Source organism: Calliopsis andreniformis, chromosome 7 (genome assembly GCF_051401765.1).
Source record: "Calliopsis andreniformis isolate RMS-2024a chromosome 7, iyCalAndr_principal, whole genome shotgun sequence".
Taxonomy (NCBI): Eukaryota; Metazoa; Arthropoda; class Insecta; order Hymenoptera; family Andrenidae; genus Calliopsis; species Calliopsis andreniformis.
In genome coordinates this window covers 7,359,819-7,377,873 of record NC_135068.1, presented here as the reverse complement: position 1 = coordinate 7,377,873, position 18,055 = coordinate 7,359,819, and the positions used below count along the sequence as shown (strand labels likewise).

The 18,055-nt window shown below is 36.4% G+C and overlaps 3 protein-coding genes across 4 annotated transcripts; 1 reads left to right on the top strand and 2 right to left on the bottom strand.

The window, feature by feature from the left end:
- The first annotated feature begins 1,230 nt into the window (after nt 1-1,230).
- Hs6st (heparan sulfate 6-O-sulfotransferase) lies at nt 1,231-7,347 on the top strand. Its single transcript, XM_076381848.1, has 4 exons — nt 1,231-1,718; nt 2,601-3,004; nt 3,627-3,806; nt 4,633-7,347. Exons 1-4 carry the CDS (start codon nt 1,280-1,282, stop codon nt 4,948-4,950), a joined length of 1,341 nt encoding a protein of 446 aa, XP_076237963.1. The 5' UTR covers nt 1,231-1,279; the 3' UTR covers nt 4,951-7,347.
- Nucleotides 7,348-8,417: 1,070 nt separating this feature from the next.
- LOC143181462 (SPRY domain-containing protein 7) lies at nt 8,418-9,684 on the bottom strand. The gene is made up of 4 exons (XM_076381849.1): nt 9,425-9,684; nt 8,998-9,275; nt 8,836-8,938; nt 8,418-8,763 (listed from the first exon to the last, which is right to left on the bottom strand). The coding sequence occupies exons 1-4, from the start codon at nt 9,531-9,533 to the stop codon at nt 8,666-8,668; spliced, it is 588 nt and encodes a 195-aa protein (XP_076237964.1). The 5' UTR covers nt 9,534-9,684; the 3' UTR covers nt 8,418-8,665.
- A 604-nt stretch (nt 9,685-10,288) lies between these two features.
- Nucleotides 10,289-11,497, bottom strand: Rpl35a (ribosomal protein L35A). 2 transcript variants are annotated; one of them, XM_076381851.1, is made up of 4 exons: nt 11,479-11,497; nt 10,708-10,967; nt 10,437-10,595; nt 10,289-10,357 (listed from the first exon to the last, which is right to left on the bottom strand). In XM_076381851.1, the coding sequence occupies exons 2-4, from the start codon at nt 10,963-10,965 to the stop codon at nt 10,334-10,336; spliced, it is 441 nt and encodes a 146-aa protein (XP_076237966.1). In that variant the 5' UTR covers nt 10,966-10,967; nt 11,479-11,497; the 3' UTR covers nt 10,289-10,333. The 2 variants fall into 2 exon arrangements, with proteins under 2 accessions (XP_076237966.1, XP_076237965.1); XM_076381850.1 differs by lacking the exon at nt 11,479-11,497 and adding an exon at nt 11,416-11,437.
- Nucleotides 11,498-18,055: the final 6,558 nt, after the last annotated feature.

Below are 18,055 nucleotides of genomic sequence, written 5' to 3'. Positions count from 1 at the left end.
TAAATGAAGCGAAATCGTATTTTATAGAAATAATAAATAATTCTAAACTTTTAATCCCTAGTTTGAACGACATCATTGCCATGTTTGTCGTTGTTGCCGAAAGTAAAGTAAAGTATACAATAATTGTCAAATATTTTTCACGTAGATGAAAACAACAAAAAATCATATTTTATAACAAAAGTAACGCATATAATATTCAATAATGTGAATGTACATACTTACATCGAAAATTTAAACTCGTTAACTCGCTCCTGCTAGCTGCCGTTCTTTTCCCCTATAAAAGAAACATTCCTCAAACCTTCGTTTCTAAAAAACCGATACAACCTTTGCTCGAAATAGACATGGTAGTAGTATCTGTATGGAGACGTATATGAACATACACTTACATTGTACACAAACTTCGTACTTTTAAATAAACTCCGCCATTCTCCCTCCTTTCCTCTTTAGACTGTTGCAGACGAATACCAGGCACAATCTTCATAAAGCATGCCTCCAGATTTACACACCGAAGCTAACAAGACGCCCGCGCCGCGCCGTCTTTGCGCATCTGTTTGCGCACTTGCAGAATCACCACGTAGTCAAATCAAGACCTGCATCTATGTAAAAAATTATGGTTTTTATTTATACGCAGATTTATTACATTTATTTTGAAAATTGTATACCTTAAAAAAAAACAATATAATTGTTTGTCGCTTCAAATAATTCGTCAGAAAGACATCCACGCTGAATATTTGAGAAATTATTTGAATAACTATTTGATCAAATGAAAAACAAAAGAAGCAGTTATTTTATTTGAAAACCAAATAACGAACTGATCTACAGAAAATTCATTTGTCTGTTTAAATAAACTAATACATGGAAATTTGAAATAACGTCTAGTTAAATAAGACAACAGGGGCCGCATTCATCGTCCGATCCGTAGTGGAAAAGAGACTCATCTCACCCGCACTTTTACTCAAGTACTTAGCCCGAGGCTCCACCAAGTCTCCTGATCCACCATAAATACAGCCCTAGATAATTTTTTAAATAATATATTCCGACGCGCCTGGTATCTACGCAAGAGCGCGGCACTTTTGAATGTCGACCTCCGCGCAGCGCTCGCGTCTGAACGCGCCTTAAATAGAGAATAGCGCCATGGAGGAGGTCGAGGAGCCTGGTGGTGGGGATCGGTAGTATCTGTTATGGCCGATGTTCTCTGGGAGCGTAGTTTTGGTCAGGCCGTGTCGGCGTACGGTGCACGGTGCGCGTCCACTAGTGAAAAAAAACATGGGGCACGATAATGGGCAGACGGTCAAGCGAAGAAGGCGTTAGCGTACTGTTGGTCCTCGTCCAGGACGATTTATGCGAGAGGTCCGCGACGATGGAGTCGCGAACGCGGAGGACTCGGTTGCGCAGCGTCGTAGGGATATGCTTGTTCCTCGCGCTCACCAGCATCATATATCTCGGATACTTTTGCCCGGACCATGTATGCGCTCTGACGAGCCGCGAGCTGAAGGAGTCCGTGAGGCTCTCCGAGGGTCTCTCCGCTGGTCCTGGCTCCGCTTTGTCTTCCGTCTCTGTCGAGTTCGACAAAAATGGCCTGCTGTCGGTGCACCCTGCGTTCAGGCTGCGGAGCATACAGGGAAGCCTCGGCTACGACGACGTGTTTACCAACGATACCTTTCAGTTTGATATCAACGCGCACGATGTCATCGTTTTCCTACATATTCAGAAGACTGGTAAGGGGCCACTTTTTTCAGTACTCCAGAAGCTGCATTCTGTTTGTACGTGTTTGTTTTGGGGCTGGCGTGTAACTCTTTGGAGCACTGATTTGTCAGGGTGAGGGTAATGTTATGTAATTTGTGTTTGGAGATTAGAGAGACTAATCTTATATCGTTTGTTGTTTCACATTGATATGACGTTTGGTTGTGATAGGGACTTGCTGAGTTTCTCTGTGTGCATGTTTGTGCGCTTGTACTGTATCGGTAGGTTATTGGTAGAAATTACACAATTAGAAGTCTATGCATGTGTAAATCACATAAACTTTCTTGTGTGTAAATGAACCAGACTGTTTTGAAATGGAGAAATGTCTGTATGAACTTTTTTTTTGGTCGGCTTTGCACTTAGATTCCATGGGCAAACCTTAGCCAATCCTATGGCTCAATAAAAACAATGCAACATCCCTTCTGACCATTGTACAAGTGGAATCTTTGCATTATTCATCAGGCAATGTGAGACCTCGAGGCCCTATCTTAGAAAGAGAAAGAACAATTCAGGGATGTTGTCTTGTTTAATATGCTATGCATGCATATTCCTGTTTCCTTCTTATTTTCTATGTACATGCTTCCCATAATGTTTCCTTTATCAAGATACATATCAATAAAAGACAAGTCAAAGATTCTTTATTCATTTCATTATATAGTTTTTATCACCAAGATTATACAAATTAATATGTATGGATGAGATTTACAAAATCTTTGTCTAAATTAATTAGAAATAAATAATAATATTTTCCATATAGAAAACAAACATATTAAGCAGAGGATTTATTTAATTTACATCTATTGTTACTCTAAGAAAGATCCTTTTTAAGCATCATGAGAATCTTCTTTATGTTATAGGAGGAACATTATTTGGGAAACACTTAGTCAGAGATCTAGATCTGCAAAGGCCATGCTCTTGTCAAAGAAGGCGTAAGCGTTGTTTTTGTTTCCGTCCAAATCGCAATGAAAACTGGCTCTTCTCAAGATATTCTACCGGTTGGAAATGTGGTCTGCACGCTGACTGGACAGAATTGACTAGTTGCGTTGATACAGAGTTAAATAAAATTGAAGGGGATGGCATAAAGCGTAGATACTTTTATATAACTATAATTAGAGAGCCTGTTGCACGATACCTGTCTGAATTCAGACATGTACAGAGAGGTGCAACGTGGAGAGGGGCTCGTCACTGGTGTGGAGGAACCCAAGCAAACATACCACAGTGCTATGATGGACCCAGTTGGCAAGGAGTCTCCTTAGAGCAGGTACCGTATCATAAATCCATAATCATTTAGTTATTTAGGAAGAAACTTGTATTTCAGTATTCTCATAAATTCATAAGAATGACTTCTTTCAAATGTGTACCATTAAGTATTTTATCTGAAAGGCTTTCACATTTAGAAACTCATTAAGATAAGCATTTCCCCTTATCTTTAAGCTCCCCTTTTTCTATTCTATACTGATGCCATTCTTCCCATTAAAGCAGTTGCTTCGTTGAGAAAGAAATTTAAAACTTATATAGGCTTTTCGTCATTTGTATTTAAATAGTAAATTTCATTATACAGAGGTGCCGACATATCGGTCCAGAATTCACCCGGTCTCTATCCCCAGTAGTTTTGAGAACTGTATTGAATTTCGCGTCAGATATCTACATCGAGTCGCACTCAATATTTTCCACTTTATTTTTCTCCCATCCTGAAACAAACGAGTCGGAAAAAGTAAACATTCGGGGATTCCGAAAACTATCACCACCCGCGATAACAGTGGGCCGATATCCCGACGCCTTTGTATTTGAAGATAGAAAAAGTGTACAATAAAAATAAAAAGAATTGTATGTACAAGCATCGATTTAAACCGTTTTGATAAATAATATTGTGATTTATGTAGTTTATGGCGTGTCCTTATAATTTGGCAAGTAATCGCCAAACCAGAATGTTGGCTGATCTATCAATTGTTGGTTGTTACAATTCTACACTCAGCAACTTGGAGAGAGATCGCCTCATGTTGGCTAGCGCTAAGCACAATTTACAATTCATGCCTTTCTTCATGTTGACTGAATACCAAAAAGTAAGAACTAATTTTTTATGTAATGATTGCATGCGTACATGCTTTTTGTTACCATTCATTATCATAATAACTTCATTAACCTTGTGAAAAAAATATGCTATTTCCATAATTACTTGTCTGTACTGTTTTCAAACATATTAGGCTTGAGTTTCCACTTTCTCAAATTCTGTGTAGTCACACATTTTGCGTTGTACTGTGAAAACATCTGTTAGGGTCTTGATGTAAATATTTCTCTTATCCGCCATATGTGAAGGATGATTTTCTCGTAAACATATCGCGCTGTTAGTTTTACTGTGAATTTCATTTTGACAATTGTTTTAAGAAAGATAGAGGATTAATTATTATTATACAAATGTTAGAATTACATAATAGAAAATGAAGAATTTTGAGTTGGAGTAGTAGGCATCTAAAAAAGTCATCTAAGAGTGCATTGCAAGTGATTACACTATTCCTTCCATAAATTACTGTCTTGTGTAGCATTCCTCTTTCATAGAACATCTTTTTGCTCCACCTTTAATTGCTTTACCATGTTTTGCTATAAATAATTAGAACATCTATATACTGTTATCCTTGATGCATCATTGCATGTCTGGAAAACTATGCTGTATTTTCTTTTTGTACCTTTCAATAACAAAACTTTTCCATTCTAAATTAGTATAGAATAATTTATCAAAATTTTGCACGAAGAAAAAATATAATTTCAATATTTAGAGCAAATGGAGCAAATTTTGTACGTTGTGATATAGATATTACAAATTCGATTTTTTATAGTTTGTTTCTTGTCTATGTCATATAAACCTGACAACATTAACTTAAAATCAAATAGGTTGGACAGTATTCCTTTGAGGAAACGTTTGGAATGAGATTCGCTGTTGCGTTCGAGCAGCATAACGCGACGCTGAGTGCAGCTACGATGGCTACCCTTACTGCAGAGCAGCTAGACGCAGTGCGTAGGCTTAATAGATTGGATCTAGAACTCTATGAGTTTGCGAAGAATCTTGCATTTCAAAGATTCAAACGGCTTAGAGATCGCGATCCATATTTTGTACAACGATTTCAACACCTGGGGGAATTACCTTCGAGGCAGAGCGCAACAGAATTCAATTGGGATTCTGTTATTGAGGATACTACAGATGTTGAATGATATGTAAGTACATAATGAATAGATATTAATTGATGCTTTGCATTCATAGCCAAGCAAATAAAATTGCTCTGAATCTGAGCATCTCAGGGAATCATCCTTGAAGTAAATGTTCTACATAGAATTATTATTGTGCAGATCTCTGCATGAATCTTACCAAAAGTGTTATAGAAATTAACTTGGATAAGACCAAAGAGAGCTCTAGAGGATTTTGGTGTAATCCTCTTTCGATAGCTATATATAAAAGTATATATGATATAAATGACACAAATTTTTTATGATTTTTATATTCATAAATTCTCAACAAAGTTCTTCCATTTGATGCAATTATGCTTGCAATGATATGTTTAAACATGCAGTTTGTTGATATTTTATTTTATATGCAATAGTAATTTGCAAGTAAATTTTTTATGTTTGTTAAAAATTTAATACTAGAAGATAGTACTTTTTAGTACTATCATAAGGCATATATTTATTTCTCAAAAAGTACTTTTACATTAGGGAACTTTATAGAATTGGAGAAACTAAAATCTTTTGAAACATTTCTAACTAATATAACAAATGATATTTATTATTTTAAACATCTTTGTTAGGGGTGGTTCGGGACCTGAGTTTTAAATTCTCGAAACGTGAATCAGGATCTTTGTAAATTTTCTAAACTTTCTAGGGTTTTAAAAGGTGTCGAGGTTTCGACATTCTGAGACACCCACCCCTAATCTTTATTTTAATATTCTGTTGCATATAACATATTTAACTTCTATAATCTTACAATTAAACTTTTTAACGTGCATTAAACAAAAACTACAACGTAAACTTTATTTTCTTTTTTGTGCAATCTATATTCCTAATAAGCACATCACGAAGATAATAACATTGACATAATAGGCAGCATGTATAAAAATCTCTATTTATAGTGGTTTTCAATGGAAGGATAAATATTATAAATTAATTTTGTAAATATATCTAAAGGTATATATTTTTTAATAGAATTATTTGCAGTGTTATTTAAATAAAGTGGTATTAGGTTTAATGAAAACTATCTGTATAGTTTAAGTGATAAAATGTTCATGTGATTGCTGGAATGAATGGTCATACATTGGATAAACGTGTCTAATATTATACGTGCAAGCAATAAGGCACCAGTCTGTCAAATATTCCCCTACACCCCACTAGTAATTCTGGCCACTCGACAGCGTTTCTCAACGTAATTCTTTGCCGCGAGACGACAAATATAAACAAACATAAGGACATGGAAGATTGCTGAGAGGGTCGAGAAAGATCAAACTGTGGGAGTGGGGATGTGCCATTTGACTTCGTGATGTCTGATTGCCTGCTTCTAAGTATAAATACTGATATTTAGCAGTGTAACCGCTCGTAATAATCATATCATTTTAACATGAGTTTCGATGTTATAGAAATTATCAAATGGAAAAGGATTTCCTTTAAAATATCAGATTTATAGCTAATAAAATTTGTCAATTTGAATAAACAAGTTAGCAGCTGCTACATTGAGAACAATGCAGGTTGCATTATGTTAAAGGGATTATGTAGTTGTTTAATGCGTTAGAATTGCTTGTGCAATAAGACTCAATGTGTTACCATTATAAATATTTCATATCATAAAGTCATGAGGTAAATGTAATATATCCTATATATACGCTATATATATCTAGCTAACTATCGTTAAATCATTGAAAACGGAAATGCAAATGCTCTCTTTAATATGCTATTGGTCTTTCATGCGATTACCATATCTGTTATAAGTATAATAAAAAGTGAGTGCCATGAATGATATAAAACAAGATAATGTGTCTCTTAGGTTGCCATTATAAGTGATTTATGTTTCTACGAACGTATATCATTTTTACTGTCCAATTGTTTATAAATTTTAGATTGTCGTGGCCTATGTTAAATACTCTGTTGTTGATTTTTAGATAGTGATTGCTAATATTTACTTACATTCATAAAATCATTAACAACTGTACCAGTCACAATACATTAGTACGAATTTGATTTTAATTAAATCATTATAAACGAATGTAAGCGAAAATTGACTTAAAGCTATCACTATATGAAAATCAGCAACATACTACAAACTATTAGCATAAGTAATATTAAGCATTCAATATATTATTGATAATTATTATTTAAAAGTAACGTTAAGGACCAAAGATTCAATAAGTTTTTACGAGGGTGCAGAGAGCTTGTGCAAATAATTGTAAAAAGGAACCTTTTATATGTTCATAAACGAAGTGATTGTTATAATCGCGGTAAGTGGGAAGATACAGCACAAAGTCTTTTCACTTAATGCATAGGTACAATAATTACAATAATTAAGAGTATCTTGAAAAAAAATGATTTTCTAAGAAACTGACGCACTGAAATAGATGTTTAGCAGTATTTTGCTATTTTCGCATATTTATCTTCGTCTGTTATTGTCCTGAAAATAATTCAACAATGAACAAACTTGAATTATACGTTCAAAATTAATACAGAGGTGCTGGCGTATCGGCCCGTAGTTCAGGACCATGCCTGGACCTTTATGGTGGTAGAGGTTGGTAGCAGTTTCAGGGATCCCCGAATGTTTTCTTTTTACGGCTCACAACCTCTCGGGATGGAAAACAGTTGGAGTGAAAAATATTTAGAGTAAATGAGATATGTATAGGGAGATAGGGAAATCTTAGGAAAACTAGGATATTTTGTTATTTTAAATTCGTAACACCGGAAGCACAATCCACGAACTTAGCTCTGAAAACTGATGGGGATAGAGATGGACTGTAAAACTAGGTGAATTCCAGACCAATACGCTGGCACTTCCATATCCATATCGCGCCTTTAGGTTTTACTAATTGCTATTGCTCTGCCAACTTTATTATCGTACACGGAAGTGTGTGCCTGTTTAAAGGAATATCTGTGACCATTTGTAAGTGATCATTAGTTACGTAGATCTGATCGTTAGTTACGCTTGAGTACTTGTATTGTCAGCATTGTAAAAACGTGCACATGCTCATTAAAATAGTATGAATGAGGGTTTAAGATTAATGTGTAACATAACATTCTTAGTGTGAAACTACATTATAAAAGGAGGAATGAAAACGAAAGGCCATGACAGTAGCCTTAATAAAGTAAAGTGTGGGCCTAAAAGCCATTGGTACCTTACATAAGCCAGTGTACATACCATACCATTAATTAAGGAACAATAAATTGTTGTATATACAATATTATATACAATCTTATACAGACACATATAAATACACAAATATATATATTATATAAAAATATATGTAAGTTGTACACATATTTAAAATTATGTTATTTGATTATTAAATAATTATACAAAAGAAGGTATGTGATTATTTTGATGTACTAAATTGGAATAAAAGCCACTCCAAATGAAACGCTGCGCGATTTTTCGGCTGTAAATACGATCGACCACCGGTAACCACCATTTAAAGGAATTATATTATAAATCTCGTCCAAAGAAAAAAACAGAAGATATAAATTAAAATGTTTATTTTGCAACTGCTAATTAAATATATTTTTACATTATTATTAAAAGGATTCCTTATTTATAGAATTATATCTTAAGACTTTCTGTCTAAATAAGAATAGTTCTTGACTCTGTATTTTGATGTTGGATGTTTAAAAGATGGACATAAAGTACATTGAAAGTATCAAGCCCTAAAAGAGATTGACCCTGTTATGTTAGCTTGTCTTGCTAGAGTAAAGACTGCTCTAACATTATCTTTTCAAAGCCTGTAGGTGGAGGATGAGCAAAATTATCCAAAACTAAATCTAAAATGGCCCCATCATCCACTACAAATAAAAATTAACATTTTTATATAAAAAAGATATTCTTAAATTATAGGAGTAAAGCTGAGATATTACCATAGAGTATTGGATATACAGTGCCTTTTATACCCATTACAGGAGCATCCATTGTCTTTCCATTTAAGTAAAAATTAAGTTCTACATGATCAAATGACACACCCTACAGAAAGAAAAACTTATTGGTTGGTGGATGTACAGTTTCATTCGCTTGCAACTTACTATAATGTCTCCTTCTTGAACCGGATTCTGTATTTTATGTAGCTCCTGTTGATTATGCCTTATAATTCCATCCGAATTGAGTGCCCAACTTTCCGTATCATTCCCACCAACTGCATTATTCAGATCCGTGGACCTTGTGGCTAATCCAACAGCCCATATGCCACCTTGCTGTATCTTTACTTCAAAATAACTTTTGCTTTGGACAAGGGGAGCATTTGTTAAGGCACCACCACGACCACACACTCTCAGACCATTTTTTACTATCACAACTTCATGTCCTGCATCAATTTGATAATATCCGTCATCATAACAGCAAAAACTTCGCCTTGGCAGTAAGTGTTAAAAACGAGCAATTTTACGCAAATTTAATGACATTAAGCCGTTAGTACACTGAGAAAATTATCCCGATCGTAAACATTGAAATTACCCATGAAAGACGTATCTAAAGCTATAGGATTTGGTTCTCTCTTCGGTGTTTGAGTTGCGGCAAAGCCAAGGCCGTCAAAACAATTTCTTAAACAGCAAAACATCATCATTCTCGGTTGATCTTCTTTACGTTAATTTAAATAGGCAAATACGACATCTTGCTACTCCCAGGAGAAAAATCCTTTTTTCTCCTGCAAAAGGAAGCAGTAAATGCCACACAAATATTTACTTTCGTCGTACGCGGAACGTAATCACTATGCAATGTCTAGATATGATAGTTACTTGATGCTCTGTGCATTTCAATACAGCACAGATTTTCAAGTTTACATGTGTGAGTTTGATATGCGTATTTCCCAGAAAATGGCCTCCTCTGTGATTTATAATCAAAAGTAGAATCTTGTTTATCGCATATAAAGAGTGTATTCTTTTCGGAGAAGTTTATTTTAAACATATTCCTTTCAAACTTGAATGATTCATACTATAGAAAATACATTTTTAACTATTTGAGATATACGAAATTAGAGGTTATGTATCGTGAATAAGTAAGGTTAGGAACTTATTATTATAGTAAAATAAAATGTAAAAAATACGTATGTAATTTTTTTCTTGTATTTCTGTATTATTATAAAATATCACATACGTTTGAAATTAATTTGAAGTTGTGTTACTATATTTGAAAATACGAAATACGAGGTTATGTTACACGTAAAACTAACGGATCTGTAAGATTGTTTCAACGAAGTTTAGGATGTCCATACACATTCATACGATAATGAATTAATTTCATACCGACAATAACAACAAGTATTGTGAATATTTATTAAAGAATTTATATTAGTTTTAGTTAGGAAAGTAAAAACTGCTATTTAGTCAAAATGGTATTTATTTGCTTATATTATACAAGAAAGGTTTATACCCGACTAGGGTACAGCATCTGCAATAAAATATTAATATGAAATATAAATACATGTACTAGAAAAAATGAGGTTATGATACTTTATTGGATCACTTACAATCCTGATACGGTGTCCCATAGCTTTAGCTGGCAGATTCCTCTTAAACTTAGCACGTACTGAACCAGTGGTTCCATGGGACCTAGTCACCTTACCCCAAATAGCCCTAACTTTTGTTTTCCTGCCCTTTTTGGCTGGAACAGGTGTCTTATTCTTTGCCTAGAATAAGGATGATCATTAGCAACCAACCACTGGTTACAATATTTAATTTACCAATTAATTCCTGTAAAATTAGTTTTGATGATAACTATTAGCAGATGCAGAAAATTACCTTATATACATAAACGCATCGTTTTCCTACGTAGAAACCAGCGTCTCTAATGTCCTTCGTTCCTTCAACTTTCAGCAGTGCTGTGTGTTCATGTTGATTACGAAGTCCGCGTTTATAACCAGTGAAAATGGCTTTAGCGTACAAACGTCCATGCCTTTTGAAGGGCCTTTTCTTTAGTGGAGGAGGTTCCACTGGCTTCTCCTTAGACTTCTTCGTCGTTTTCGTTTTAGGCTTTGGTTCAGCAGGTGTGTCTGCCATTTCTGTACGAATAAGTCACATTTTAGAAAACACATATTTCTGGATAAATAAGTAGATTTCAATGACCAAAAGTATCACGAGAATAGCAAACACTAGTTTGAATCAAATTATTTAACCAACTTAAACCAACAAAGTAACAGATCACTTTAGGTTATGTCAAAATGGTACGAGAATTATCAGGAACAAGAACAGAAAATTTCACTTGGACTTTAAACCAGGGTATTATTAGTTCAGTATTTTTCATTACTTCTCGAATTAAGAATATTATTGATTGTACTAGAGTCATGACTAGACACACGTTGTTGTTGTTAGACGGCTGCAAAGGCCGTGTGGGGTACCGTCAATCGTAATCCATTTAGATCAATGAAAAATACTTGGAATATGATAATGAAAATGGCTAGATAGCATCGTTAGACAATAACGAACAATGTAAGAGTATTATTAATCTACCGGTTCAATTAGTTTAATATATTTTAAGCAATAAATACGGGATTCTGACACCACAGAACGTACCGGATGTGTATCACGAACTAAAAGAAACAGGAAACTGTAGCCCTCTTATGGTAGAAACGTAAAACTTATTATCGATAATGTCGAGTGGAGTACTATCGATAGTAAATTTTTGAGTTATGTCTAGATGGCGCCAAATCCTCTCTTTCGGAGGATCAAGTCATAAGTTTAACAACTGTTGCAGAACGCGTTTCTTGTGCAATTATTTATAAAACTATTTGTCTAAATTGCTCGTACAGTAAGTGCATTTTGTCAAAATTTGAGTAATAGTCGGTGCTAAAGATGAACGTCAAGTTTTGTCGATGGGTTTTGAAATGGATATGTAATCTTATATAAATATATTGCGATCAAAGAAGCTATAATAGTTCTGGTAGTTATTCTTTTCGTAAGTCACTGTTACGAATTTTCGTTTGAGTTTCAAATAATTTTATTGGAAAATTAAAAATGGTTTAACGTCAAGTAAGAAAAGCATTGCATGCAAAACTTAGGAAAATGTGAAGTATCATTTTTATTGCGGCAAGGAAAACATTGTTCACAGGATGTTAATTTTTTCGGGTTCTCGAGGGGACATTAAAAGTTTTCTGTTATTTCTGTACTTTTTGTGAAACTCGTTTTTGCAGCTGTGCTGTGTATACAACAGAAATGAGATATTATCGCGGAACGTTTCTGGCTGTTCCCATTTTTCTGTGTGATTACACTCGAGCGTATTGTGTATTCTTTGATTTATAATTCTCTCTTGTAAAATTAGCGCGTACTCGAACGCCATGTTGTAACGCGGGAAATAAAGCGGTTTTAAATTCAAGCGACAAATTTTATAAGTGAAAACTGATGTGTTGAAATTTCTGGTAGTTGTTTTTTTGGTAGGAGATGATTCATACTTTCGAAATTTTCAAAATTCTACATACTCAAATATTTTATTATTCAGTTATTGAATTTTAAGATCTTCAATTATTCAAGCGATTCATATAGGTATTCAAAAATTGTAATCTTCAATTATTTCTAATATTCATTTAAAAATTTAAAAACTTTTACATTTTTCAAGTTTAAACTTTTTTAAATTTTCATATTTTGAATTATGAAATTTTTAAACCCTTTTTACGTCCATTAATATCTGCAAAAAATACGTTAACCATTATTTATGAGCATATTTTCTCTGTGATCGTGTACAGCCCAGTATAAAGTTGACATAAAACCAACTGGTATAACTTCCCCCATGTCTATTGTTCAACTATATCGAAAAACGTTTATACTTCACATCCATAAACCAGATAACACACATCTTCAAGTCGTTTACTGTATGTCCATTTTATGCCTGAATGTCTTGCGATTACGGCATAATTTGGGCATCTTAAAAACACTCAATAACGTATGTCTTAAAGAGTTCTATCTATGTCCATAAGAAGCCTTAAAGACACACTATATGGATATCTTAAAAACAACTATTCGTTGTTTGAACGACTTATAGACGTAATTTGGAAGTCTATAAGATGTCTCATAAATGCCTTTTAAGACATTTAAATAGATAAAGAATGATAAAGAAATTAAACAGATAATAAAGAATAATAAAGACATAAAGATACACGGATTTGGAACTTCAAAGACGTCTTTTGGACACTTGTAGGACTTTACAGGATGTCTTTAACCCCTCATGTTGCGTGTAATTTCCAATTGGTGGAAAAGCTAGACCCTCTTTCGAGGTCGCTACCATGTAGTCGATTTTGGAAAGTACTAGCATATTTGAGTACTATTGTCGACCTGGGAAAGTATTTTTACACTTGAGAACCATTAGTCGACTCGCTGGAAAAATAAATTTGCAGTCGAAATCAAAATACATACATCTTGTCCCAATAAACGTTGGGCCCAACCACTTTCGCTACGCCTCCACTTCAAACGCCTTGACCAGCAGGACTCGTCATTCTGTGCTCAGAGCCACTTTTTCTTGAAGACTAGAATACGTTTTTAACTCATTTCTGTGGTATATGGGAATCCTGGCGAGTACAAGATCCGATACCAAGCGTCCTTCTCCAGCAAACAGTTTCTCAACTTCGCAAGGCACGAACCGAAACAGATTTTCCCGCCATCGCATCGATTCCCATTAAACCTCACTAAAGTTACCCCCGCAAAATGGTGCGAGTTATCGGTCGGTTTAACCAGCGAGACAGTCCACGAGCCGCCGAAGAAACGTACAGAAACTCGCTTGAACATTCTCCAATAATTCATGGTGCCGTTCTGAATGCCATCCTCGAGATCGCCGTTACAGGAAGGGAGGGGGTTGCCGATCGTAAATCTCGTTCTTGACCCGAGCTCGAGCGGTATAAATCCGGTCGAGCCGGTAGCGTTCCACAATTTTATTTCTTCGCTAGGCAGGTTTTATCCTAAAATATTATATCCGTGGTGTTAGAGCGTCCCCAGGCGCGAGAAAAGGCGTCAAGAAAGGGTGGCTCGGGCGACATGCACGGACGCAGGGGCTCGCGGGGGCGGGAATCCGCCCGGGAGCACTTGTAAATTCGATTAAACGGATCGAGAGAATCCTGTGAAGAGGTCGCCTCCCTCCTTCCTCTGCTCTCGCGAAATTTATTGGAAAAAATAAACGGTCGTTTTATATCGGGAGTTATAACTACCCGCTTACTCGCCGTAAAAAGTTTGAACTTGCCGGCGGAACAATACGCGCCCTGGTCGTAAAGAGCTTCGTTGCAAACGGAATATTTCCTGTTCTACTCCCACGATTTTTCCCTATCCGCTCTTCGCTTGGGGAAGGAGTCCATTTAGATTTTGTTGGCTTGTAAAGAGAATTGTGAGATATGAGTGGATTTAGAGGAGTGGGGGATAGTTTGAGAAGGTTAGAGGTTTCTGTAAACGTAATACGAGTATGTGAACAGATTTGATTATTTCCTATTTTTTTTAAATATTCTTTCACCCTTCATGAGAGAAAAAGTTGTTAATTATTGTTAGGGTTCGGTTTGTTGTACGACTATTTTATTCTCCATTCTTCGTACTTCTTCTCTTAATTTTACCCAGCATTTTGTTCAGATAACCTATTTCGTAAGTTGCAATTAAAAGAAAGTGTATAAAGTAAATGATTATTAATTAAGGAACTTGTAAATCGTTATATCAGTGGTTATGAAAAGATTCTTGACCTCTTTCTTCGTGCAGCGTAACATCTGATCCAATATTTAAAATATAAGTAGTATCAGAAGTATCTGATTGTTACAATTCAAGAGATTAAATGTACGCCTGCTTAAACTTTCGAAATCGATACTTTCAACAACGAAACCTTAAATTAAAAAACTCCATTCCTCGTCGGTTTTTATATAAAAAACGTTTTATAGTTTGCATGAAATATTCCTGTTGCTATGAAAAAATAAAAAGAATTGATTTTGGAACTGTCATAAAAAATCAAAGCAAATATTAATCCCCTGAAATATACATAGGGTGCTCTGGAATCGTGATACAATTGGTCTGAAAAATAATGTATAACACAACCTATAGTAAGTTACTAGCACGAATATAACCTCTCGTTACTAGTAACGTAACCTACAATTTGTTCTGTCCGCTTCTTTGAGACCTGTATTAGGGCGACTTGGCAATGCATTTATATTAAAGTTCAAGGCACTTCTTGCCAAAGTAGAAAATATAATCTTAAAGAAGATGATTCTCCACGTAAAAGGAAGTTGGAAATTCAGTCTAAAATTTTTTCGTACACGGTTCTTTCACTACAGTTTTTATTTGCAACCTATATCAAGACTCACATTGCGCCAAAAACGAAGCCTCACGTGAAAAATACTTTTGGTCCATATTCCCGATTTGCTTCCTCTCCAGAAATCATCCACTTCCGGTATACGCGATATTTTGGGGAATACCCCGCATTGTTCGCGCAAACGTTAACACGAAATGTCGATCAGTGCAACGGTCTCGCCCGGGGGAACGTTTCAAAAACACTCTGCTATCGCGATTCGAACCTAGCTGGCTCGGGAGCGCAGCACGAAGACGCACGTATCAGATTCGGCGCTCATTTTATGCAGCGCACAGTGTGTCGAATAATCGGAGCGGAAATTCAGCAGGCATTGTTTCCCGGGGCGCAGTTCACTCAGCGCCGGCAGACCCCGTCATTCGAGCCAGTCGCTTTTCCCTCGTCATCGTCATTATCATTGTTGTCATCGTCATCCCTCGGTCCCCGCGAGCACGCCGACTCGTCGGCCTTCCAGACGCGCGGCAAATGACGATTCGACTGGGGGAAGGAAAAGAGAAACGATCGCCCCCTGTCCCTACCCTTCGATAACTACAATCTTCCTCCTTTTAGCGACTTCCCCTCTGAAAGTTCGCCCGCGCGCTTTTTCTCGGCTTCACCTGCCTCTTCTCTCGCTTCATCGGGTCATCTCCCTCCCGACGCCAGCTCACGCTCGTTCTCCCCGTCGCTCCCTAGGTTGTTGTCTTCGCCACTTCGTTCGTCCCTGTTCCTCCGCAAATGCAGCTTCGCCCTTTTCAATCTATTGAGTCGTTCTCTGTTCCCCGATGATTGTTCTCTCTCTGTTCGAGTGCTTTTGTGCACCCCTCCCCGTCGCCTACCGCCCCTCTGGGGACGCAGGAAACAATGTCATCTATCTTCCGCCGTGATCCACGTCCGGTGCATCGCGGCGGAATTACCGGTACTAATACACCGTCGTGGCGACGAGCCTCAAGCATTCACGGCATTCACACACGCGGTCGGCCAACTGGTCCAGATGCACCTACTTATCTGCGTGGCACGACTCCGCCGCTTTTCCGCCATCTCGAGCTGGCACACTCGATCTTGGGACGCTTGGCTGGTTTCACCCTAAAGTGTTGGTAGCATGAGTGAAAGTGGAACGGGTGGGTGTTGAGAAAAGGGGATCGTTGGAGATAGGTTGCTGATGGTACTTGACTACTTTGCGCGGCGAAGTATTGGCCCCTGATGGCCTAAATGCGATGATACTTTGATGAGCGTTGAAGAGCGAGGAGTGGGACCCATCAATTCAATTAGTGTATTTTTAAGGCTGTTGATGTTGTACTGATAGTGAAAGACATTTTGAAGTTGATTCCATAGGTAATGAGTGGAACCTTTCTTTCTTGATTTCTGTTTAAAGAGGTGATTTTTATATACTTTATTTGAAAATAAGAGTAGTGGTATACCAGGCAAGCTTGAGGCCTGGATATAGTGTAAAGCTTATGTGCTCAGGCCTCAAGTTTGCATGGTATACCCATGTAATGTATGTTAGTCCTTGCGGTAACCTTGTACATTGCTACTTCAATGAGTAGGGACATGGTGGATTTAATGTGGTTCTATGGAGTACTGTAATACTATTGATGATATATTTGTGGTAGTTAAATGTACCACTGGGATATTATATATTCTGTATTAAGAGTAGGTTTCTCTATTCTCTATTAGAGAGTAACAGTATTAGCCCAAATGCATGCATAAACTTATTCTTTTATGAGTAATATATTAGTAGTAGTGATATTTTTGAGTGTAGCTCCATAACTTATGAGCAAGATCTTGATTTCTTGGTTTTTTGCGTTTAAAAAATTTTCGTAATTATTTCTTGTCCTGCCATAAAGACGATACTGTTTTGCTACATAAAAAACGCAGACAGTAAAAGTAGAGATATGTCAGTTTTTTCGTTGGTTTCCTAAATTCACTGTTGAATATAACATTCCTCGTTATGTACGGTGTGAAAGAAGACCGTCCTTTATGCATTCGCAATTTTATCTATTCATCTTTATGGGCACTTCCGCTTGTCTCAAAAGCTCCTGGGAAGAGTTCGTAAAAGCTCCGTGGCTGACTTCTCCGCGAGATAATGGGCCTGATATGACTTTATTACGAAGCAGTGCCGTTGCTTAAAAATTCTCACATTGCAGTTTCGTGACAAGACCTTTTTGATTGGACGCCCTTCATTAAAACACGCTAGATGGACTGTTCTTCGCTTTGTATTTTCATTTAAATATGAAATCTGGCCTTTATGAAATATTTTTGTATATCTGATGCAATGTTCCTTTATTAGTATGTCGTTCTAATAACGACTAGTATTACAACAATGCACTTGGTATTTTCAGATGATACCTTGACCTTGATCTTCATGTAGTTGAAATGACCTTATATTATCCAGATCTAAATTGATCTCCAATAACCTTAATTTTGAGGAATTTGGTATCAACTTTAAGTGACCCTAATAGTCCCAACATGGCATTACCTAACCTAACCTCTCGGCCTAATATATCCTAAACTTAACCTTAATTAAATCTTGAACTCCCTTAACCTGACCCTAACCTCAACTAATTTAGACATTTCCAACGTCCTCGATTTAACCTCATCAAATCTGGATAAGTACTTATCTCTCAGAAACATTGAACGCTGTTTCCAACTGTACTTTCTGCATTATGTATTAAGACACCGTATTTCATTTTTATGGGTCCCACTCACCTCCTCAACTACAATTACATAACTTCTCAGAAAGTGTTCAAACAGAACAGGCCACAGGAGGGTGAATCAGGCGGAAGAATATCGAAGCAAGACAGTTACATGAGTTTCGTCAAAGTAGTATCCCCGAATGGTATTTCCGTCCCA